This window comes from Artibeus jamaicensis, unplaced genomic scaffold, assembly GCF_021234435.1.
Source record: "Artibeus jamaicensis isolate MK-2021 breed Jamaican fruit bat unplaced genomic scaffold, CSHL_Jam_final contig_3126, whole genome shotgun sequence".
NCBI lineage: Eukaryota > Metazoa > Chordata > Mammalia > Chiroptera > Phyllostomidae > Artibeus > Artibeus jamaicensis.
The window spans coordinates 198297-224577 of NW_026521723.1; the positions used below are offsets into that span (position 1 = coordinate 198297).

The 26281-nt window shown below is 44.3% G+C and overlaps 1 protein-coding gene and 1 pseudogene across 9 annotated transcripts in view; both read right to left on the reverse strand.

Annotated features, from left to right (window-relative positions):
• The window catches only part of ST3GAL6 (ST3 beta-galactoside alpha-2,3-sialyltransferase 6), a 78935-nt gene that overhangs the window by 12399 nt on the left and 40255 nt on the right, over positions 1 to 26281 (reverse strand). For all 9 annotated transcript variants that reach the window (XM_053663078.1, XM_053663077.1, XM_053663079.1 and 6 more), the window contains 4 exons: positions 18393 to 18470; positions 15281 to 15384; positions 14235 to 14298; positions 416 to 511 (listed from right to left, as the gene is read on the reverse strand). In XM_053663078.1, coding sequence (XP_053519053.1) covers positions 416 to 511; positions 14235 to 14298; positions 15281 to 15384; positions 18393 to 18470 — 342 coding nt within the window. The remainder of the gene's footprint in view (positions 1 to 415; positions 512 to 14234; positions 14299 to 15280; positions 15385 to 18392; positions 18471 to 26281) is intronic.
• Positions 21761 to 26270, reverse strand: LOC119056515 (PRELI domain containing protein 3B-like; annotated as a pseudogene).

Below are 26281 nucleotides of genomic sequence, written 5' to 3' on the forward strand. Positions count from 1 at the left end.
TCTCCTCCTCAAAGTGGCCATCCATCCTAAAGTGGCCATCCATCCTAAAGTGGCCACTCAATCCTTATCACGTATTTTGAATCCCATGTTTGGCACTTATTACTATATTTCTTACTTAATGACTGTTTTCTTCCCTTATTAAATTGTAAGCTTCACAGAGAACAAGAACATTGTTTATTTATTGCTATATCCCCTGCAGCTAGAACTGCCTGGCATCTTAAGGGAACTTAGTAAATATTTGCTCAGTGAGTGACCTGAAATCCAGCCTTACTCTAGCCAACAGCTGGGAGACGAAGTTGTGCAATGTACTGAAGATCAAAGTGGTCCCTCTCCTCCTTTTAAAGCACAGCTGTCCTAAAATAGGAAACCACATTCTTTTGAAACAGTTCCAATTTAGCAAATGAGAAATATTTACCTTATTATTACATCATAGGAGTCAATTTTTTCTCCTAATGTCTTATTCTTCAAAACTCCTCCGTTACCAACCACCACGCACTTTTTACACGGCACACTGTCGGGCAAACAGACAAGGGAGAGATCGGGTCATCAGTGAAAACGCCGGGTAATCGTAAGAACTTTCAGGAACCCAAAGCCAAATTTCACTTACTGCAAAGCAGAAATACAACCAACTGTGACTGGCTTTCAGGTTCGGGATGGATTAGAAAGATACAAACTTTGAGAAGAACAATCTGTAGGAAGTACATCATCACTAGCAACTATTAAGTCTTACCAGCTCACTGCCGTTCCCTGATTTGATTCTCATAACCACCCAACTGAGAGAAGTAATCCTGAATCACAGTTTTATTTTACAAATGAAGAAAGAGGTTCATAAAAATGTTAGGGAACATTTCAAAATCATACTCTGAAGAGATACAGGACTTTGAATAGAATTTGGATACAGATCTTGGAGCTACGAAAACTCCCCTCCACACAAGATGCTGCGTGTTAGTATTGATGCGAGTGTGTTTTCATGGTGCCTGTGTACACAGTTTTCACAGTGTCACCCGTCTCCCTGTGCTTCTAGCTCTGGGTTGCGACTGTATCTTGTGAGTGTGCAGACAGGTTGGAATCAGGTGGGGACGGTGCAGCTTCTTTGTACCTGCCCACGTCACACAAGTTCCCCAAATACGTTCTAGTCCTTCCAGCTTAACCAATACAAATTAAAAATTCATTCTGTATTCCTTGCAAAGGGCTTTAAAGTAGGGCACAGTGGGACCTCCTGTTGCTGGCGGGGACCAGCCTAGGACCCCAGACTGGGTCCCGTCAGCTCTCAGCAAATAGCATGGCCCATCTGTCTCTGGGCTCTTGCCACCACCCAGCCAGACCCCGAGAAAAGGACAAAACAGGTGGTGTGGTTCTCCTCCAGGGATGAAGCTACAGAGGGGCGGGCCGTTGAGACCACCCTCGTGACATGGACGTATAAGAGAAGACTTTTTCTGGGAACCAGAGAAGCACCACACTAGATGAACTCCAGACTGTAGGGCTTTTAGAAAACGCCAAGTAGCAAAATTGCACAAATGCTGTAGAATATTTAAACAAGAGAATGCCCTAGTACAGGAGCCATTAAAAATGCCAAGCATTGGCCCTACCAGGTTAGGAAACAAGGTGCACATTCCTATATGTTTAAGTTTACCTCTTTTATTTAGAATTTGTTCAGCTCATCTATTTGATATTTTCATGACCACATATTTTAAGAATACTTTTTACTTGTTTTGAGACTCTTAGCTCCCAAAATTTAAGAGTCATGTCCAAATCGGTGTCTACTTTGTTACAAAAATGAGAAGCCCCAGAGTTCCCCCAGGCACAGGGTTTAAAGGGGCTGGCGGGGGGAGGCGGGTGGGGACGCGGTTCCACAGGCCTTGAGGACACACCCCAAACCCTCTGTCATGGAGATGTCACTGTGTTCTAGAGATGCTTATTTTTAAACTGTTTGTCATTAACTATGAAAGTAACATCTCTAGATGCTTTTCTATGCAAGTTTGACATTCCTCCCAATTCCAGGAAGGCAGCTTTGTCAAGGGTGCCCTGCTCCGGCCAGGTGGAGAAGACTGGAGCCCTGGTAAACATTCGAATCCCTTCCTTCACCCAGGGGAGAGCAGGTGTGGCTCAGTGGGTTGGGCGCTGTCCTGCAAACCACAAAGGTCACCAGTTTGACTCCCCTGTCAGGGCCCACGCCGGGGTTGCAGGCCAGGGTCCCGGCCTGGGCGCGGGTGAGAGGCAACAGGTCCACTCAGTGTTTCTCTCCCTCTCCTTCTCTTTCTCCCTCCCTTCCCTTCTCTCTAAAAATAAATCAATAACATCTTTAAAAAAGAGAAAGAAAGCAGGAATATTGCCATATTCTGGACCAGGTCCATCCATAAATGCTCAGTAGCAATTCCCACTCACACAGTTTATTTGACTTTTTCTTCCATAACTTTGGGGTTGGCTTAATGCAAATGAGGCTGAACTCGAAGCTGGCTCCATCACCCCAGTGGAATGCTAAGCATACCGGGCAACGAGCAGGCAGCCCTAGGAATGGACAGGATCAACATAACAGCTGCGCTCCTGCCAGGTAAGCTTCCCAGGGGTGGAGGCGAGTATCTCCAATCACGGTAGCTAGACGAACCCTGCTCTTTGAATGAAGGCTGAGGCCACCTCCCTGTTACGGGAAAGGGCAGCCTTGGCCTGAGGTCAAGTGGCCCCAGGGCTACAGCTTCCATTTTGCTGTGGGGCCCCCAGCCTGACCCAAGCTGCCATCACCAACATGCCATGGTAGGAGCAAGAGCACAGCCCACCACCACGTCTCAGGGTCCTTACCCTGGAGTCTCCACAAAGGACTTCAGGCACCAGTAAGAGGCCAGCTCAGCTCAGTTCCAGTTACGTAAACAGCAGTTACTCCCTGCTCAGCGGTGCACTGACAGGCTGAGCCTTGGTGCTCACAGGAGGTCCCCTCAGTGTTATCTGCATCGGACTGGATTGCAGCTGGTCGTCGAGCCCTAGATCACGCATGGCCAAGGGAGCGCCACACATAATAAAAGCTGCCACCTGTCATATTAATATGTCCACACATAATAAAAGCTGCCACCTGTCATATTAATATGTCCACACATAATAAAAGCTGCCATCTGTCATATTAATATGTCCCATCTCTGCCCTGGCTGGTGTAGCTCATTGGGACTTTACCAGAAAAGTCCCTCATCGATCGTGAATGTATCTCAGCTTAGCGTTCAGAGGAGAAGAGCAGAAGTTTCCCCTGGCTGTGGGGAACCACCCAGAAACCCTGCCGGGAATCCCAGAGCCCCAGGACACAGTGCACATCCTCACAGGAAGCACCTCTAAGCACAGCATCATCTGTCTTCCCCCTCCTCACTGAAACCGAGGCTGCAGGAGCTCACAGGTGTTGTCTGTTCTGTTTGCTAACAAATTCCAGCACCTGTGCCTGGCACCGATCTGGCCCCTGCAGGCATTTGTTGAAGGCTTGAATAAATCCAGCCACACCCCTCCACCGCTGACAGGGGCAGCCAGACAGGCAGGCTGTGCCTCTGCCTTCTCTGCATGGCCTTTGGGTCTCCAAATCGTCATGGTGCCCTGCACTCTGGATGACCTGGGAAGACCCCCACTGAAATCCCAGTGGGTACAGAACTTCTTTACAGCATCAGGTGAAGTGCCCAACACCTGGGCTGCTCAGGTGTGAACCATCTCTGCCCTCTTCCAGGATTAGTGTTGCTGCAGGGACCCAGAGGGTCCTAGTGGGTGTCTCAGCTGCCTGGATTAGGGGTCCCTCTCCTCCGAGTGTGGACCCAGCTGGAAGGAGAAGTCCCAGGTTGGTGGGAGCAGAGCGCGGGGAGCGTCCCACCGGAACGTCCACCTTTGGGCTCACAGTGGGCGGGGAAGGTCGCCTCCTCACAGGCCCGACATACACTAGTCCTGCTGGGTAAATGAAAAAACAGAACATTTCTACATCATCTCTGTTCCCTCCCACCATGTTATGGGCTAAACTGTGCCTCCAGCCCATTCATCTGTTGAAGCTCTGACCTCCAGCACCCCAAAATGTGACTATATTTGGAAATAGGGTCTTTGAATAGGTGATTAAGTTGAGGTCATTAAGGTGGACCTTAGAGAACTCCAATTCTAAACATGTGTTACAGTTCAATAATCATCACATTTTTGGAAATTTCACTTTCCGTTTTCTTCTCTGTCAGCCTGGCAGGGGGCAGATGGAAAGTGAGAAGGCCCTTCGCCATAAGAAAAAGTTTGCCGGTGCCTCTGAAAGGGAACCTTGTCAGTGAAGTTGCACTTTTCCTCCTGATACAGGATATTGCAAAGACCCACACATTTCCCTGGGGATCTTACATAACACTAGAAATGGTTGTAGCCCCTGGCTGGTGTGGCTCAGTGGGCTGAGCATTGTCCTGCAAACAAAAAGGTCACCAGTGCAGTTCCCAGTCAGGGCACAGGCCTGGGCTGCAGGCCAGGTCCACACCCCCCCCATCCCCTAACTGGGAACGTGCGAAAGGCAGCCAGATCCATGTTTCTCTCCCATCAGTGTTCCTCTCCCTCTCTTTCTGCCTCCCTCCCCATCCCTCTATAAATAAATAAGTAAATAAAGTCTTTTTTAGAAAAAGAAAGAAACAGTTTTGGGGGTATCCCTAGGACTACACTTTGGCAATAATATCGTATCTACAACTAGTGTTTACCATGCTGCCGTGACTCTGGGAAATATATAAGATACCAACACATGGTCTGAACCACACGCCTCGAAACTCAGCACTTCCCTCTCTCCCCAGCAGGCACCCACCTGCCACCAAAGGAGTGATGCATCCTCTCCTCCCCACCAGGGCTAGGTCCCCGGCTTTCCCTGCTTCCTTAGATGTGAGACAATAGCTTCCAGTGTCCTCTGGGTGAGTGTCTAACTTCATTATCCATATTTAATTAACACAACTTTCATGCACAAACAGCTGCAGGGAACTGTGTGTCCCTAGAGGACAAGAATGGCATTCTTTATATTTCAGTAGTCTTCAGTCTAAAACTTCCATTCACGGGCTACGCGTTTTAGAGATCGGTTTGGTCGTGACATTAAGTGTGGTGGTCATTTTCCTACTCTGAGTCTGGACAAGCAGGCATCTGTTCTTCCTTCCCTGACCCTGGAAGCAGGCAGTGAGATGCGCATGCCCCAAACGGCACATCTGGAACACAAAACCGCTCCGGGAGGGCCTGAACCCGTTGGTGGGAAATCTGGGAGGCTGCAGATGCCATAACAGGTAGGGGGCTACACTTCCCCCAGGTGACAGGCGTGTTCCTCATCAAGTCAGACAAATGCAGAAGAGTTTCTACGGTGTGTGGAGGGAAATAGCAACAACATCAATGCAGAGAAAGTAAACTTAACAATTGTCCCTTTCAAGTGATCTTCCAAATGCTTTCTGACATTCACCTTCACCTCGGCAGCATCCCGTGCACTAACATATCACTCCATCTCCCACAAGCCACCACAGATCCCAGTGCTCACATTACAACAGCCAGTGTCCCTTGGGGCTTGCTAGCAGAGCCCCACTCTCAGAAGTCTCACAATGGTGACTACATTTCCCTGCCAGTGGTTGGTCTAGAGGTGGGCATGTAACCCATCCCTGGGCAATACGGTATCAGGAAAGTTCTAGCCCTGGCTGGGTGGCCAGGTGGCTCAGTGGGTTGGAGCATCATTCCATACACCCAAGACTGGGTTGGATTTGATTCCCAGGCAGGGCACATACTTTGGTTACAGGTTTGTGTCCCAGTTGGGCACATATGGAAGGCAACCGATCAATGTTTCTTTCTCACAGATCAATTGAAAACATATCCTCAGGTGAGGATTTAAAAAAAAAAAAAGATATTGGGGAAGTCTGTTAGATGGCCTGGACAAGATTTTACTCCTAGCAACAGAATGGTCTGAGCGGAACACTTTTTTTACCCACCTCTTCCTTTCTGCTTGGATGTCAACGTGTGATCACATTGAGTCAGAGCAGCTGCTGTCACCTCTCAACTAACAGGAAAAGGCAGAGAGCGCCAGAGAAGTGGCCCCGACACCCCGGCCACTAGTCCCGTCTCGTAACCCCGGCTGCTCCTTACAGGTGTGCAAGCTGCACACCGTCCAACTGCGGAGCGTGCCACTCGGTAACCACGTGTGTGAACTGGTACTTCCCACCCCTGCCGGGGGGACCACCAACCTGCAGGACCACCGAGATACCACATATCTCTGATGTAGGAGGTAGGGATCTGCTTCGTTTAAATCACTTCTTAGCCCACAAGACTGCTGCTTGCTGCCCAAAGATCCCATAACACCATGCAATGGACTGTGGTTGGAGATCTGACTGCTGGTTCTGGCCCCCTTATCCAGCACCTCGGGGCCCTTGGCCTAGTGACATAACCTTTTGCCTCAGTTTGCCCTTCTGTAAAGCAGTGAATCACCAAGGTCTTGAATGTGGTTATTCTGTGCGGCATGTGACCATTTCTTCCCACACACGTACCAGGTGTCTGTGGCTCTACCCAAGAGCTAGCAACTGTAGTGGTTGCCACAAAACTGGGAGTGGCTGCTCCTACCCCTTCGTCACACGTGACTCACTCTGTTGACACAGAATCACAGCTTCCCCTCACCCTCACTCCTCCTCTTGGCTGGAAATGCTGCCAAGTAAAGAAACCCTGCAAACCAGCAAGACGTCCAGAGTGGACATGCAGGCACTGGTGTCTCTAACAGTCCTGGCTCTATTTAGTAAATACGCTGCTGGATCTAAATCTTTTTCTTCTTTTTAAGTTGCCCGAGGCCTTGCACGGGCCCTGGCTGGTTGCCAGTCTAACCAGACTCTGCTGGTGCTGACATAATGGTTTCTGCCTGGGTGAGGAACTTGGCAGCCCTCACCAATCCTCACCAGTGAGAGGCAACTAACTTAACGCAGGTGCTTCCGTTAGGCGAGATGTTTGTGTCTAACCAGCCATGCAGGCCTCACACACTCTTCACAGAATCCGGTGTGCTCTCAGAACGTGATGTTGGCTGTTAGGGGTGGGGAGCTAGTTCATGCCTTTTATTTATTGTTTACATTGATTTTGTAATCTCACACTAGAACATACTTACTGACTTTGGAGAGGAAGAGAGGGAGAGGGAGAAAAACACCGATCAGTTGCCTCTCATACACACCCTGACCAGGGACCAAACCTGCAATCTAGGCATGTGGCCTGACCAGGAATGGAACCTCTGACCTTTCAGTTTACGGGATGACACTCCAACCAGCTGAGTCACAAGGCCACATAAGTTCATGCCTTGTGAGGGGGAACTGAGACTTTGTGTTTCTGGGTTTCTGCTGCTCTGGCTGTGGGAGATGTGTGCCCCTGAGGGGAGAGAGAGCAGCGGCCCCCGGGGCTAGGGTGCAGCTGGGAAGCGCCAGAGCCTTGCAACATGGGCACATTTTAAGAACGGCTTTTCTGCAATGCAATCCCCTTGAAGTATCCTCCGTCTCTAGTGAAATTTGTAAGACATGGCTGCCTTGTGTGAGCTGTACTCTGGAGAATAAAGAGAGGAACCCGGGCCCGAGGAGTCATCCACAGCAGCAGGACGTAGATGGAATGACAAGAGAATGACACCGTGTCAGCCCCAATGGTTTCGAGGCGTGGCCTCCGTGTGCCCTCCCAGCAAAGCCCTGCAGAGGTACCTCCCTACAAAGGAAACTAGGGGTCACCTCAACCACCTCCCCTTTTAAACAAATTTTTTTCATTGAAATATATAATTCGCATGCATAAAATTCACCATTATACGTAATAAAATCAGTGGGCTTTAGCATGTTCACAAAGTCGTGCAACAATCACCGCTATTACTGGTGAATTCAGAGCATGTCATCACCCTGCAAAGAAACCCACAACCTGCAGCAGGCGCTTCTCCCGGCAACCCTTAGCCTACTGTCTGTCCCTGTAGGGCCGTCTATTCTGGCTGCTTTTCATAAGTGGAATCATATACTTGCTCTTCTGTGACTGGCTTCTTCCACTGAGCATAATGCTTTCAAGGTTTCCCCGTGCTGCAGCACAAATCAGCACGCCATTCCTTTTTGTCACTGAACAGTCACCTTACATGGCCACACGTTTAGCAGTTGCTAGACTTCGGGGCTATTTTGAATAATGCAGCTACGAACATTAATGTGTAAGTTTTGTGTTGTCATACGTCTTCAGCTTAAGCTTTCTATTTTGAAAGAACCCTAGACTCACAAAACAGCACCGAGAAACCGTGCACACCCTTCCCCCAGTGTCCCTGGCCGTGCTGACGTGACTCTCGACACAGCGGCTCCACCAACGTCACTCTTCCCAGTTAAAACTGGCGTTGGTGGTGTATGTGCACACGCAGTTCCACGCCACCCCCCCCTTTACATGGAACCAAGTTCACACACTCAAAACCCTGCCCGAGGTCACAGAGCAGTTCAGTGCTTTTTTACCCAGGTGCTGACCCCTCCGTCTAGGTGGCCCACGAACACCCACCCCCTCAGCCCCACCCTTCGCCCCTTCTCCAGAGACGCTACCAGCCGTTTTCAAGCTGCCCCTTCCCAGCAGGTTTGTCGTCAGTCCTTCGCTGCCAAAGTCCTGGTCTGAGAGCTAGTCTGAGAGTCTCCACAAAAGGAAGAACACGAAAAGAAAAAAATTAAAAAGACTGCTCTAATAATCATTTTCACATGGTTTATTTTTTGGAAGTAGCTCGAGGTGGTGGCGGCACAACTTTGTGAACACGCTAAATGCCACCAAATTGCTCACTTTGAACAGTTCATTTCATGGTATGCAAACTTTACCTCAATTAAAAAACACAACTGTCAATATTTCTGAGGCCCTTTTCCTTTCCCGTACTTAGTAGGCTCATCCGGCTCAGAGGCAGGTTCACAGAGAAGGCCGCTTGGCACATTCACTATGTATGGTCTTACTTTCAGGGTGAGAGCTGAGGAAAGAACACGTTCTTCTGTGGTATCTGTTCAGAGAACATTCTATCAAGAACAGGTATCTTTAAGAGGAAAAAACAGAGCCTATTTAACGTATGTGTTTTCAGTGAACTTACACACGTACCCTGGAGATGTTTTAGTTGAACCCTGTAAAAGTACTAACAATCATCTGGTTAGAAGTGGCTTGTGGTTAAGGATGAAAACCTAAGCCGTATCAAACAATGGGGGCAATTTTTAGCCCTGGAAACCCTAGAGTATAACCAAGAGAATTCACAATTCCAGAATTCTCCTCCCCTTGCCTCTTCAGATGGTGCTCAGTTTAAGACAGTCAACTGTGGCATCGTTCCTGGCCTTTCTGTGCTTTTCGAAATGTGAAGGAGGGGACCGGAGAAAGGGAGGCGTCTGGAAGCCTCTTAACTCACATCCTGTAACCTTTCTGACCTCAGTTTTCTCGCCTTTACAATGAGGGGGTTGGACGCAATGATCTCCATCCTTCCTGCCTCTGACCACCTCGATGACCTCACTACTTCAGGGTTTGAGTCTGGCTCAGTCCACACAACACATCGAGGACAGGCTAGCTTAGGTAGTTAGGGTTCTTTAGGAAACAAGACAGCAGCCTCAACATTTACCCTGCCCCAGCCTGCCTGTCCACTGCTCCAGAGAGAACGCTAAAAGGCTGTAAAGGAAAAAGCCCAAGACTGCACCTTCTGTTACAAACGCATACCAAAAAGATAGATAAAATAACATGGGCAGTGCACATGCCCTCTACTGCATGGTCTCTTTTCACAGAGAACACAGAACTGCCACAAAATTGGGGGGAAAGGCAATTTTCTTTAATGCGAATGTTTTTCCAATAGACGTGATTATAGGAAGGGAGATAAATTATTATAATTATTACTATGACAAAAACTGTGAAAACTGAGGAAAAACATATGGGTTTTTATTGTTGTTGTTTTGGGGGGAGCATGAAATGATTAGGGAAGGGAGGAGGCAGAGAACAAGCATGGAACTGTTAAATCTCCAAGCCTGTCTCACAGGGTTTTATGGCTAAACACACACACACTCCTGTTCCCTTCCCTCTTTACTTCTGGCCCAAGTTTTTCATGTATTAACCTTAGAAAAAGGCCCTCTCTGCCTCAGAGCTACTTAGTAAAATCACCTTGCACATAGGGCACAAATTAGGCCTTCATAAGCGATGCCACCTCAGAATGACTGACGACACCAGTGTGTTTCCACAGCCAGCAACACAACGTACCGGTGCAACAAGACAGGCACCAGGGCTGCTTGGAGCACCGAGCTCGGCTGCTCCAGAGTTTCACAGCCACGGAGCTCAGAATCCTGGCCATCCCGGCACAAACAGGGGGGGCTAGGAAAACAGTGGGGAGTGCTGATGAAGACCCCTAGTTTCCCCTCAATAATCATGTTTCCTTTGTTCATTAAAAATAGAACTATTAAAAAAAAAAAAAAAGGTGAGCGCACAGCCATATAGAATAAGGGCTACAATCTCCAATTTACAGCTAGGTGTGGCCTTGTGATTATATTCCTAGTCAACTGGATATAATCTTTATTTGCTAGCAAATATTTAACAACTACTTCGCTTTGGGAGGTGGGAGAATATGTTATGTTTGCCCATTTCCATGGTATCAGTTACCCCTCCACGGGGAATTTCAAGCTTCCACCCTCATGGCACTGAACACAGAGTCCAACGCTCACAGCTGCTGGGCTGGCCCTGGAATGTTCACCGGCCAACTTCGATTACATAACAACTGTGAGAAAGTAGAGAACTTCTATCTTATAAATGCAACTGGTACAATATTAGGAGTGTTCCGATTCACAGTGGAATCTCTCATAAATGAGGGTGTCATGCATGCTGATTAGATAACTAAACGAAACTTGGATTATATCTGGTAGGATCATAAAGGATTCAGATTTGAAGCAACAACAAAAAAAACTGTTTGAACCTTTCTGGAAAGGACAAAGAGGATAGACAAAGAGTCGCATGCTGGTGAAGGGAGAGGCTGACGAAGAAATGGATGTGAGAAGATGGGTCTCAGCTGTGCCCACCTCGGCCCCTCCTCTCTGACCTACACACCCACCACAGAGAGTGAACACGCTGGCTTGTTCGTACACGTGGGGCCAGCTTCCCAGGGCACGGCCCAGGGCTCAGGAAGGACTCCCCCCTGGGGGCGGTCCAAATCCTCTGCCTGAGGAAGACTGTTCTCAGACCTCTGTCTTCTAGAGCATTTTCCCCAGGTCTAGAGGAGAAGTGGTAGATGGAGGTCACTTGGGGGACAGTCTGAGTTGACTCGGGCAGCATGAAGGCAGGTTGGTGTACCTGCCTGTCTGATATGTATGTACAACGGATTGCTCGGGCATAAGCTGGTCTTTGTGTTGTACAATGGGTGCCAGACAAACACAGAATGACTTACTTAAAATGTAGTTGGAATTTACCACCTGTGAAGCACTGGCAAAAGTTAACAGGCAAAGAGAAGGTAATAGCGTCACAGGTATCTTCTTCCTGTGGTCGAAGAATGAGCTATGCAATAAACCTGCCCAGCTCAGTGGGGCACATGGCTGACCTAACGAGGTCAGTGACCAAAAGTTAGTCCATGGCATGGTCTGATCGCGGATTCCTAACTGGGTGGGTCATAGCAGGTGGTCACGTCCCAGGCTGATAGCTTTCTTAGCAAAGGTCAATCCTTACCTCAAGCGAGCCCTGTCTGTCGCCCTTGGGCATGTAGGATAACATACCTTTGAAATGCCAGAGTAATTTTCTTTTCTGGCTCCTGAAGGTGCAACCGCCGGCACCAGAGAGCAGACCACAGAGCCCCTGTTGTTGCCTAGCTCCTTGCACGCTCTCTCTGTGCCATAAATGTCACAGTTAACTGCCCTGCACCCACCCATATAAAAGTATGTGTTTCTCTGTGTTGTCTTTTATGCAGTCCTAGAGACTTCCCTGCTTTGCTTTCTCCCACCTCCTTAATCTGTCACCAGTGGGCTTCATGCACCTTCCCTAGACCTTCTTTTATTCTAATATATAGAATAAGCTGCAAAAGTGCTGTTCTCCAGGCCATTTGAGGTCTTGCTTCCAAGCATTTATTGTCGGTTGGGCTCAAACAAACTCATAAAAATTCTCTACAGGTTGGATGTTTCTGAACTCAGTCAACATTACTGAATTTCAAACTACGCTTTCTGAAGTCCCCGGGGAGCCGGCGTGCGCGTCACACGGGCAGCTCAGCAGGGCTGAGTGTACGAGTGCCTCCTAGGCTCACTCCGGGGCCCCAAAGGGTGTTTCCGCTCACTCTCCATTTGAAGGCTCTGGACTGCGTTTATCTAATCTCTGTCTCTTAACAACTTCAGGCTGAAGGACTCCCGTGCAGTCAGCGTGAGTACTGACCTCTCTTCACCACCCACACCCACCTCCCTCCCTAAGCAGGAGATGCTAAGAAGCTGACAAGGGCTGATGGTGCAAGGACGGGGCACTTAGTCAGTGACAAAGGACGGAAGGGTGGGGAGAGGAAAGACCAAGTCCGCCACCAGAGGAAACGGCCTGGCCCAGGCACACAGATGATGAACACCTGTGCCAGAAGTGGTTCTGACAGCAACTAAATAAAACGCAGTCTGGTTCTGAGATAAAAACAAGGCATAAAAAAATTTCACTTCCGTAGCCCCAAGTATCCTGACACTGGGTCACATTTACAGGGCCAAGAATCTTTTCAAATATTTGCAGGTAGTTAAGGTATAATAAGCTTATCATATTTAAGTCAGAAACCCAGGCACCGGGTTAATCTCTCTGGGTCACATCCTGGCTCTGGCATTTACCAGCTACAACAAACTATGTATGTGTGCCTGGCCTCAGTTTCCCCAGCCAAAAAGTGAAGATCACCAAGCATACTTTGCAGGGTAGTTGCAAAAATTAGAGAGAACTGACATAAAGTGCAGATGCCCACGGTCTGCGCAAAACAGTATTCTCCTAATGAGAGCTCTACAAACGTTAGGTTAGAAAAGAGTATGTGATGTTGATATGCAATCAAAAATTGATATTGAGATAGGTCAATGGCATTGTTTTAAATGATAACAAGTACAGGGTTTGGGGGTCTGGGTGAAAAAACTGAAGGGATTAAGCAAAGGGAAAAAAGAAAGAAAAACCTCAGAGACAAGAGTCTGGTGAGAACCAGAGGGAAAGGGGGAGGGGGAGGGGGGAGGGTGAAGGGGGATAAATGGTGATGGAGGGAGACCTGACTGGGCTGGTGAACACACGGTACAACATACAGATGATATGTTACAGAATCGTACACCTGAAACCTACGTAATTTTATTAACCAACGTCACCCCAATAAATTCAATAAAAATAAAAAGAAGAAATCACAAAGCAAAAAAACAAAATAAAATAGATTGTAAGGAATACAAACTGAAATGAGCCAACATATATAACATAATCTACATGTCAATAATCTGGGCCCCCCAAAGAGAAAAATGAGATAAACTCCGACAAAATCTAGCATTATTTCTGTGTCAACTCTGTCTTCATTGTCACACCTCTGTCCACTGGCTGATTTCTGCACCACCCTCCCCCCCAAACAGTACCTCTGTTCTCTTGAGCAAGAAGCGATATTCTGTATTTCACTTTTGAATGGAAGTCTGACATCTACAGACTACCCGTATCATGCCCTAGACCCCTGGCCAAATTCTGAATGGCAGCTAAAACTTTGGACATAAGTTTGCCTCTGTAAAGTAAGTCCATCTGCTAATTCAACTGGCAATTCAACTCGGACAGGGTTAACTCAACATAAAAATTTTCTAAAAGCTAAATTAGTATTTGTGGTCATAAAACGTGTATCTAGGCAAGCTGTTTGCTCCCCTCAAATATAATTCTGAATAAAAGGAAGGGAGCTGCTTCGGAAATCCAATATTCAAATAAAACAGAAAGGATCCTTATGAGCAGTTTAAAAGACATATGGGAAGGTATTGGGGACAGCCCACAGAGGGAGGCTGCGAGCTGACGACCAGGGGGTGTGAACTGATTCTTCAGTAACAACAGTTTAGAAAAGATGAACGTGGGTTAAAAATGACCTCACTTCACATCAGCATCGCACATCACAAGACCTTCTGCAATCTTTTTTGGCCAGCCAATCTTGCAGCTTCTAAATTAACTTTGTAGTTTATGTCAAGTGTCCTAGAAATAACTACTAGATGTGTTAGTTATGCACAAATGCTATGGAATTTTCCTGAGTGACCGCATTTTACCGCGGGGGCTTGCTTTGAATCACTTCAGAGGAAACTAAAAGTCAAACAGAAGCAAGGAAATGAACTCACCTGTTGAACTCGTCGAAGAGGTCACAGCTCTGCAGTTTTGAAAGAGCAAGTTGAAAATGTCCCGCTAGAAAACAGAAGGAGTGCTGTGAATGAAAGAAACCATGGCCTCTTAGGTACACAGTGCGCTTCCTCCAAGGCCCCTCTCAGCCGGTACGCCCACATTTCATTTCTTCTGTGATGAAGATTCATGACACAATTGTGTTTAGCCAGGACTACTTAATGGGCATAGTCAAATGGAAAACACTCCAAGGACATGAGCCAGAAAAACCCAGAGAAATAAGAAGCTTAATGGGAAAGCAATCATAAAAAAGTAACCCCCAAATTAGAAGTATCAAATGATTCTGAAACTGACCTCAGTATAGAAATCCATATGCAGAAAGTTTAAACCTTATTGAATTATCAAACTCTTCAATATATATTTAAAACACTCACACACACATACACATAGGATTAGTGAAATAAGAAAAATCTAACTCAGAAAACTGTAGGCTCATCACCTTCTGGGCTTTTAAAGTCTCTCAGAAATGGAGATGGTAAAGAGGTGTGAGGCCAATCACATGCAAGCAGGGGGGAAAGTGTTTCATCATTAGTAGATGGAATATTTCTCTCTAAAGTTAGCAAAAAGAAATTATCCATCAATTAAAAATTTTTAATTGGTCAAGGAGCTAGAACTTGCTGATGAAACAAATAAAACTCGCAAGTAAAAAGGTGAAATGGGAGATCGGAAGGAACTTAACACACAGACTTATCCTACGGATTCTAAACTGGATTAAGGTAAGGCATCAGAACTCAGTGACCCCACGGTGACTAAACAAAAGTGAAAAGCAGTGTCTTCACCACACCACAACACCTACCTTTTTTTATGCTTTTATTCTACATGCCTCGAAGGGCTTTATATGTTAAAATCGATTCCCTTCGTCCCATTCCTGAATCGAATCCTTTAGGAATCATTACGAAGCAGAAAGATTACATGGCCTTAAAATTATACAAGCCTGTGGTCCCCATCAAACCCACTTCATAGGGCAGGCAAGGACAACGTGACTGACCTGAGGTTCTTATCCCATAGGGCAAATCGAACTTATCGCTGCCGTATAAGGAAGCGAGCTTTCTGAAGTCAGCAGCACAAAGGAAAGGATGGAACTGGTGGGACCTGGAAGACAGGGATGAAGAATGACTTTTCCCAGTGCCCCTAACACCTCTGGGCACTTCAAGTCACAGCCGAACATAACCGTAGCATATCACGCCTACTGTCGTACTACCGGAATGTATAATTATTTTTTAAGTTCTTTAAAATCACTTAATCGGCATTTAAATATTACATAGAATGGGATACAGCATGAAAGTACAAACCAGCATAGAAACGCATTCCAGGGAGCGGAACCAAAGTTAGATCACAGCTAAGTGGGTGGGGTTTGGGGAAACAAAACTGTAAAATACCAAGTGATAAAATGTTAGCCATATACAGGAAGACAGAAAAGAACTAATAGGGGAAAATAAAAATATTGATGCTGAGCCACTTCCAAATGTAAAGGCATCATATGTATGAAAGAGTCAGCTGTGAAAATAAAAAAATACATTAAGATGAGATGTAGCTAGAACTATACTCCCGATGTCATTATCTGAAGATCTGCTCAAGAATAAGAACCAGGGGCATCTGTCTTCTTTTTGCCTGCTCTAGCCTGAAGGTGACCCCTGCTTGGGGCCTCCCTCAGACAAGAAAGTTCGATGAAGGTAGGGGTGCTTCTGGTTTTTCTCACTTTTAGGTCCTAGCAGAGTAGGCAGGCAACATATATTTAATAAAGGACTGGATGAATTCACACTCCAAGTTAATTCTTGATGCAACCATCATCTAATAGAAAATATTGTTTTAATTAAAGAGAAGCAGGTAACACTCATATTAAAATGCTATTGTTACCTACCTGAAGGACGGCACGCCACAGAGCAAATCAAGCTAATCCTTAGCCCAAACCCCGCACAGGGCTCCGTCTTTCCAGACTTATCACTTTGGCATTTTCTTAGTCTGAAAACGGCGGGTGAAGATGAGAGTGCCCCTGAGGTTCAGCGGCTACCTGCTAAATCAACAGCAGTAGACTAGGGGGACCTGGCTGCGGTTTTAAGTGGGCTTTGCCACTCATGTGTCACTAGCCTAGGGCAAGTCCCAGAGTTTAAGATCTTCAGAGCTGAGCTAAAAACTCACAAGTATTCAGACTAAGGAAACAGGTGAGAGACCAGCCCTTCCTGCTTTAGACATGATGGCGTTTCCCAGATTCGGTTGTTGACATGTATACCAGGATCGATGCTCAAGTTGGGGATCTTATCTGAGAAGATAAAGTGTCCGGTTGCCTGACATGGGATTGACAGGAGACTCAAGATCTTCCCAGCTTGGGGAAGTGAACCACAGATGACTTTGCCCCCTCAGAGCAACACAGTAAAGGACTCTGTTCTTTGGAGGTGAAGGGGGAGATGAGGATGATGACCCATGATTAATGTCTATTGCTGGTCAAGCCTTGTGCTAAATGACTTATATTTTATTTCTGAATAAAACAGCAGTTTAACACCACGTCTCACACATAGTAGGGGCTCAATAAGTATCAGCCTTATCTGATACCTTACGCTGTATATTACACTGTATTATAATGTATCATATTACATTGCATTTCTGCTACTGTGACACCTACAAAAGCCTGGGATGGTAGGTAAAGTCTATCAATCAATTTAGACAAAGAAACCGAAGCTATGAGAAGTGAAGGAGCTACACAGTATTATCTGGGGTCACTGACCCATAGCTGACGAAGCTGAAATCCATACCCCAGGCTTAACTCTGAGAAAAGGTGTCCTCTTCACAGTCCTGCAGTGAATGCTGCAGGCTTCCAGCAGAGCTTCTCCTGAGTGCTACCGTCCCTCCTACACAATTCCCATGATCTACTCCTCAAGTAAACTGTAGCCGTCTGCTCCCACTGAACAAGGCTACATAAGTACTTTAAGCCCTTAGGGTCTTCTCAGAAAGGAAATACCCTTTTTCACGAAAGGCAAAGATAACCTCAGTTCTAGAATAGCCTTTTAAACATGCAGTCTGCAATCCATAGGTGGTTCATGAAATCAATTTTGTGAGTCACAGTTAACATATTTTTTTTAAGTAAATAGAACAGAATACAGGGCATCTGGAATAAGAAGGGTAAAAATTCTTTCTTATTATAAATACGCGTGTGTACTAAGTTACAAAGTAAAGCATGTTTCTTTTTACAGGGCATGGTTGAAAAGGTGTAAGGTCACCCTTCGAGCCCCTCAGGGGCCCTAACTGGACACAGCCCCTTGGGCAGACTACAGGCAGCTGTGGCTCACCCATAACCATGTGCAGAAATCGTTCATGGACCCGCAGGTTTCCAGAGAGTTGGCTGACATTTCCAGGGGGCCTGTAGCCCCCAAAATGTAAAGAACCAAAATGTAAAGAACCAAATGCAAAGGTGCAATCATATAATAAAAAATAAAAACAGAAAGTTTTACTTTTGATTTTTAATAGATAAAATGGTAAAAAAAAATAAATAACTTATACCCATTTTACACAATTAAGCATGCCCCAACTAAACCATGATTTATTCCTTTTTATCTAGAATTATTTTGATTAGCCTGTTAAAATCGAGGTGACAAGGGGAAAACTACTTTTGAATGGAAGAACAAGTTCTCTGCAAGTCCTGACAACCATAATGAACAACCGTTATTTACATTCCATATAGATGAATAGGTAGGCCATTGAAAGTCAGCGGAAGTCAGGGGAAATTTCTAAATGTCAAGTGTAAGCCAGAGGTGAGGGAGAACAAGGCACAAAACACGCATAAAAATAATGAGGAAAAACGAGGAGGTGGAACACAACCCTAAGCACCGGTTCACTTTTTTGTGATCAAACACAAATAGACTCTCTAATCTCACCTGGGTGAACAGAACACTAGTCTGAGTGAGCTCTTCAATGCCTTTTCTTAAAATATGCGCAGGGCTCTGACTAAAAGCACGAAAAGAGACAGGATAGTCAAGCTCTTCCTTAAATGCAGGGTGTCCACTTTCTACTGCTACGAGTTGTATGAAAAAAGGGAGCACGTGTGGGAAATGACTGCACACGCATTCTGAGCCTTTTGCACGCCACGGTTTCTATTCTATGTTTACCTCAGGAGAGAGGCAAAAGCTGGCTTCGAGGAGCAAGGCCGGGTCTTACTTCGCCATCTCATTTCCACAGGTGGCACCCTGTAAGACAGAAACAGGAAGGCCGGTCAGAAAGCAGAACCAGGCGGCCGGCCCGAAGGGAAGCAGATGCCCTGGCAGCCCACTCTGAGCCACCACAGGAAGCTTCTCCTGCAGGGAACGAAAGCCCTCACAACCACCCCCGAAGTAGGACAGGAACTTCTCCAAGTTGTGCACACATCTGAGGGTTCGTGGAGGCAAGGCAACAGAAAGAGAAAAGGCCGAGGTGACGAGGGACCCACAAGTGGGTCAAAGAGAGGTGAACCAAAGGACCCTCCCTCCCAGAAGGGCCTGGGGTACCGCCCTGTGGAAGCCACAAGCTGGCTCGCTTTTCACAAGTCCCCAAAAGCCTGAGAAACCCAGTTCACCCACGTGGGCATGGCTGGAGGTCCTCCACGCCCCATCTGGGTCACCTACCAGCTGCGAAGACCACAGACGCCCCAGCCTGAGTGGGTTGCACACACCCGGCCTTGTGATCTGGTGACTCCACAGATCACACTGCTGAGAGTCATAGCTAACTCTCAGTTCTTGGCACAGGTTGGGCCTGTGTGTCTCCTGAATGGAGCACTTGTCTCCACGATTTAAAAGGATATTGTGAAAGACAGAGAAAACAAAAACAAATGAAGGGGATAGGGTGGCAGGATCCAGACTTAGCCAAGAAAGAGGAAAACAGCTTAGTATAACAGCATATTAATGGCAATCAATTATGTGAAAAAAATCAATCTAAAAAGAAAACTAATCGATTTTCTTCTATAACTCACAGGACTCAAACTGAAATAGTCTAAACTCCCCAAGGATAGACCCAATTTTCAATTTTGAGGCAATACAGAATCCTTATGGTTAGAAGTGCCAAGTTCCTGAACTTTGAGGGGAGACCCTAAAAAAAACCCAGAATTATCTTCTGGAGGACAGGCTCCTTCTAGTCTAGAATTCCCCACTAGGTGAGTGTTCTGGGAGCCCATCTGTATCAGTGCACCAACTGGTGTTGTTGTGAGAGGCTGTGTCCGGCTTCGGTGAATTTTTTTTTGAAGATTCTTTCATCACGTTTGACCATTTCATGATGGGTAATTTATGAGCACACCTGCCCATATCACGCTGAGTTTTCAGCAGTTTTTGACCAAAAATGGCATGACCCCCATACCCTATCCTCCCTGCTAACTGGGTCTCAGCCCAGCAACTTTTTTTATGTTTCCCTGGATGAAAACAGTTCTCAAAGGAAACTTTTTGCCAATATGGAAGCAGTGAAACAAAAACAGCAGAAGCACTAAAAGGCATCAAAGTTGATGAATCCAAAAGCTGTTTTGAGCAGTGGAAAAAAACATTACCATAGATGTAATTGCATGAAAAGGAGAGTACTGAATTGGCAAAAAAATCCATTTAGTTTTTTTTTTCTGTGAAATAAAAGACATTTTTCATTCACATAAATAATTTTATTGATTTGGATATTTTGAGCATGTAGGATATATCTCCTGTGTGTCATAACATTGTTCTCAATTAATGTCTCAGTTTGATCATTATCAACTTCAACTGGTCTACCCAACCACAAGCATTGTCCAGTGAGAAATCTCCAGCATGAAACTTCGCAAACCACTTTTGACACATTCTATCAGTCACAGCACCTTCTCCATACACTGCACATATCTTTTTTTGGCATTTCAGTTGTATTTTTACCTTTCTTGGAATAATAAAGTATAATATGCTAAAAATGTTGCATATTTTCTTCCATCTTCAATATTAAAATGGCTACACCAAAAATTCACTAATTTTGATTTTGCTTTTTGGAGACAGGGAGAGTCAAGTCCCATTGTGACTTCAGAGAAATCTAAGAAGTTGGCTAGTTTTCTCTTGATCAATTGTTTTAAACACACGCTGACATGACAGCTGTCACAATACAATCTAACAAAATTGTTTTGAATGAAGTTAAAGACAACTAAGCGCTATTAGAGCCATCTTACAGGGAGACTGAATGAACATTTTGGCCAACCCAATACTTTGAAGGTGATTTAAGTTTAAACATGCAAGAATAAATACACAATTTTTTAATAAATTCTGTGGTTTTTTTGGGTCCCCCCTCATATGCAGCTAGTAACAGCCTCATGTAAAGAAACATTTTTTTGTAAATATCATAAATGGCAAGAATTCCTTGATGTATACATAAGGAAGATACTTAAATATGGTGGACTAACACATCAGGTCATAAAAACCATATTCAGCCCTGACTGGTGTGGCTCAGTAGATTGAGCACCAGCCTGTGAACCAAAGGGTTGCCAGTTCAATTCTCAGTCAGAGCACATGCCTGGGTTGTGGGCCAGGTCCCCAGTAGAGGGTGTGTGAGAGGCAACCACACATTGATGTTTCTCTCTCTTTCTCCTTCTCTTTCCTCCTGTCTAAAAATAAACAAATAAAATCTCTGGAAAAAAAAACTATATTCAGAGGGCAAAATAAAGGTTATTTCTAAAGTTGCTAAGAAATATAAAGCAAATTATTTTAGATTGTGAAGACAAACTTTGGGTGGATTTAACAAAAGACAATGATCTGTCTTAATAGTTGTATGTGTGAAGAAATCTTTTTATCACCAGTGCATTCATTACACCTTTTTTCAGAACAAGTATAATTTACGGAAATTATATATGGCAGCTTTTTATTAAATATCAGTATTTAGTTTCTTTTTTTAGCTGAAACAATTATAAAACCATCTCTGGTTACAAAAAATAATCAAAACCCTTACTGAAGTTCATTTGCTTCTACAAATGCCCTAAGAAATCTTAAGCTAAACAATATAATATTTCAAGTAGAAAAAATGCTAATTTTTAAATACTTTAGTATATTATTTCTGTGGTTTATACTACCTGGTTTCTTTTATAGAAAACTTGACTAGAAGTTTATCACATTAAGCATTGTAAAATAAAGGGAAAAGCTAATCACCATTTAACAAAAGTACTCTATAAGCAACAACTGAAAGTATCAAAGGTTTTTTTTACTGGTTGATAATTAACTGCTACAAAACAGAATGCATTTCCTGGATTGTTTCTCAGAGTGCAGCTGCCGTTGATGCCCAAAGCGAGCATTTCCCATAAACAAAGGCTGCAAAGCAGTTCCTGCGGCAGCAGCTCCTTCGGGCCAATGCTTTCTTTCCTACTTTTCTTTTTTTTTTAATTTTTTAATTTAATTATTGTTCAAGTACAGTTTTTCTTTTACTCCCATCCCAGCCCACCCCCCCCAGTGCTCCCCACCTCCCTCCCATTTCCACCCCCCTTAGTTCTCGTCCCTGTGTCCTTTATACTTGTTCCTCTAAATCCCTCCCATTTTTTCCCCTGAAATTCCCTCCCCTCGCCCCTCTGGTCGCTGTCCCCTTGTCTCTATTTCAGTGTCTTTGTTTTTATTCTGCTTGCTTGTTTGTTTTGTTGCTAGCTTCCTGTTAAAGGTGAGATCATATAGTATTTGTCTTTCAACATTTGGCTTATTTCACTCAGCATAATGCTTTCCAGTTCCATCCATGTTGTTACAAAGGGTAGTAGCTCCTTCTTTCTCTCTGCTGCATAGAATTCCATTGTATAAATGTACCACAATTTTTTGATCCATTCATTTACTGACGGGCACCTAGGTTGCTTCCAGCACTTGACTATTGTAAATTGTGCTGCTATGAACATTGGGGTGCATAGGTTCTTTTGGATTGGTGTTTCAGGGTTCTTAGGATATAATCCCAGCAGTGGAATTGCTGGGTCATAAGGCAGGTCCATTTTTAGTTTTCTGAGAAAATTCCATACTGTTTTCCACAGTGGTTGTACCAGTCTGCAATCCCACCAACAGTGAACTAGGGTCCCCCTTGCCCCACACCCTCTCCAACACTTGTTGTTTGTTGCTTTGTTTATGATGGCCATTCTGACTGATGTGAAGTGGTATCTCACTGTAGTTTCAATTTGCATCTCTCTGATAGCTAGTGATACTGAGCATCTTTTCACATGTCCCTGGATCTTTCTGTATGTCCTCCTTGGAGAAATATCTGTTCAAGTCCTTTGCCCACTTTTTAATTGGGTTGCTTGTCTTCTTGGAGTGGAGTCATGTAAGTTCTTTGTATATTTTGGAGATTATACCCTTGCCTGAGGTATCATTGGCAAATATGTTTTCCCATACAGTTGGTTCTCTTTTTATTTTAATACTGTTATCTTTAGCCGTGCAAAAACTTTTAATTTTGATGAGATCCCCTTTGTTTATTCTTTTCTTTATGTTCCTCATTCTAGGGGACAGATCAGTAAAAAAGTTGCTGCATGAAATATCTGAGATTTTCTTGCAAATGTTCTCCTCTAGGATTTTAATGGTGTCACAGGATCACAATACCTGATATCAAACTGTATTACAAGGCCACTATAATTAAAACAGCCTGATACTGGCATAAAAACAGGCACATAGACCAATGGAACAAAACAGAGAGCCCAGAAATAAACCCAAATCTCTACAGTCAATTAATATTTGACAAAGGGGGCAGTAACATAAAATGGGGTAAAGATAGCCTCTTCAACAAATGGTGTTGGGAGAACTGGACAGCTATGTGCAGAAAAATGAAACTTGAGCACCAACTTACACCATACACCAAAATAAATTCAAGGTGGATAAAAGACTTAAATATGTCTTTCCTACTTTTCTTCTCTCCCACCGTCCTCACCCCCACAGTGGCCCCACATTCAAAACATTAAGTACCTGGGATTCACGCCTCAGATAAAGACATCACTTGAGTAATTTCAAGTGACATACAGCTCCTCCTCATGTAAGAAAGATGTTTTGTGGTCACAATTACTTCAAAAAGTCATTACATTCAAATAACCTAACATCTCATGCTTTAGCAATTAGGGAACATAATTTCACACATGGTAATTTAAAGGTTAAGCAAATGTAAATTACCTAAATGCTAAAAGATGTGAACAGCTGCCCTTCCGTTTAAGTTCAGAGAGCTGCACAGTTCCAGTAATGACTTATTTTTTCAGTTAACACAACCAGCTCACAATACAGTATCCTAAGTCATAAAGTACAAATCCAAGGAACGTAATACCTTCACTAAGTTACAAAACTTGGGCAAATAATACAGCACTCTTTTAATGCAATAAAATCATATTTTTGAGTTATATTTACTTGAGTGATAACTGTCACTCCAAAAATGTCACTCAAGTACCAGAGTAAAACACTGTCTTCTTGGCCCTGGCTGGTATGGCTCAGTGGACTGAGTGCCAGCCTGCGAACTCTAAAACACTGTCTTTTTTGTTAACGGTAGTTTATAGAAAGTTATTTTATACAAATTAATATATCTTTTAAAACTAGATCATTTCTCTTTTGAAAGTGAGTTCCCTCTTGAAGTTCACGGCAGCGGGGCAATCGTGTGTGTTTAGAGGTGGCTCTGCTTTGTTCTGGGGTTGGTCTAAAGCCAGGTAGAGCTCCAGTACAAGAAAAGCATTGAAGTTCTAGTTCAAGGAGATTTAATATGAAATTTCCAAGGACTTTCCAAAAAGTGTTAAATTGTCACATAAATACCGGAAACCTCAAAACCAGCCATTTCAACAGCACTAATAATTAGAAACCCTGTACCTCTTTGTTAAGTCACCTAGCCTTTCTTCAGCTTATTTTTTTAACTGTACATAAAACAGAGTTTTAAAAAAAATAACAGATAAGTATAATGCCAGCCAGGAGAGGTCCTGCACACTAGGAGTCGTGCGGCAACTTTCATCACTTCTCTGCAAATGCGGCTGCCGCCTCCATGTCCTCATGCCCCCTCTCAGTGAAGCTGTAAATCCGCAATCCGTGTAACTCACATGTGCGTTACCCAGTCCATGGCCTCTCCGCCTGTACACGCATTGGGAGATACTGGACTCACCATCAGGTCTTTGAGATAACTACTGACTACTGACTCCTTTCACAGTGATCCTGGCCGCTTGAGTCAAAACCATTTTTTCTGGTTCCAGAGGATGTGATTTTGTATATAAGTCTTTCATCTACTGAAACCATTTTCGTAAATAAAATTCAGTGGGTTTAAGTGGCAATGTTTTCTCTACAGGATCAATGGCGGAATGTTCTTGCACATTTGTTTCGGTTCTTGCCGCAGCCGTAAGAGACTTCACAGTAGCAGGCAGTCCCCACTCTGTGCTGAGAAGTCTGTGTCCGTGCAACTTTCCAGAAGAATCTTTGTCTGCCCAACCATCGACTACAACTCTATTTTATGTACAATTAAAAAAAGTAAGCTGAAGAAAGGCTATGTGACTTAACAAAGAGGTACAGGTTTTCTAATTTTAGTGCTGTTTGAAATGCTCTGCACCTGTTATAACAGTTTCTCATGGGTGATCAAAGACATGCTCCGAAGTTGAGATGTTCATGATGCTGGCAACGTGCACGGTGACCATCCATGCAAAGAGGCCAAGAGGCCACACTGGCCGCTGCCCTGGCCCCTAGCCACTGTCTTAATAGCTGTTAAGGAAGCAAGTTCACGGCAACACGCATTTGAGGTAATTTCTTTGACTGGAGAGATGCATTAGTTTAAGAATAACATGAACAATCCTCAAATCCTGGTAACAAAAGATTGTGGTGGCCTTAGCCAGGTTGCTCAGTTGATTTGAGCTTGTCCTGGTATGCCAAGGTTGCAGGTTTAATCTCTGGTCAGGGCACATACAAGAAGCAACCAATGAGTGCATAAATAAGTGGAGCAATAAATCTATGTCTCTCTCTCTTCCCTCCCTCCTTCCCTCTCAAAATCAACCAATTTAAAAAAAAAAACACGGCTGAACTCAGACCTTTTCCATTGTCTTTATCATTTCTCCTCTGATCAAGAATGGCATTAAATGGGAAGTAGCTTCTTTTTCTGTTGTTCTCGTCTTCCATTACCAAGTGTGGGAGATTCCTGTGGTATATTTTTTATGTACTGTATAATCAGACTAAGTTCTCTAGCTCAATATTTAAATCCAATACCTAAAAGTTATGGTGAAACCCACCCACCCGGCACTGGGTGTTTTCCAGTGACCTTTTGCTAACTTCCTTCCAGAAAGAGTATTTCAATTATTTTCAGTCAACCAGTGATGATATTAAATGCAGAAGTATTTATTTATATTTTTATCTTGGAAGCACAAACTAGAAACATGATCTGGGATAAACTACTGAAACACAGGCAAAAGAGCTAAACTTCATCTAGAACAAGAAAGTTGTCCTGTGATTTATTTTGATATAATCATATACAACCACCCATTCAGGTTTAAAGGTCATCAAAACTTTGTTCCTAGACAAAGGGCTGACAATGGGGAAAAGGGTAAAAATCTTATTAGAGAACTTTTCTCAGCAATAAAACTACCTTTACCCCCTCAAAGTTTTATATATGACATTTCAAGTTGAAGTTGTTCCAAAGTTTACATATATCATCATCCAGCCAATATTTTTAAACAAAGGAAACTTTGTTTAAAGTTTCCTTTGTTTCAAGATATTTAATATCTACATGTTATCAAACAATCTCTCTTATCCAAGCATTTTAGGCTCAAGTACCATTGAGTCCAAGAATTACTCCATCAATTCAAGGACATACAATAAAGAATGTTATATTCCAAAGATGATCAATACCACCGCTTCCCTGGAAAGTCAATAAAAAGGTGTCGCTTATCAGTTTTTAAACTGTTAGAGATAAAATGTACAGTGCAATAGAATGGTGCGACCTTTGTTTACAATGGGAAGCCAGAAAAGTTTCAAAATGTTACAGGGCTCTTTAATGGGTCCCTCTACTATTATTTGTGTGTCTGTGTGAAAGACTAGTTTGGACATCATTTTCAAATAGCAAAAATGAAACTTAC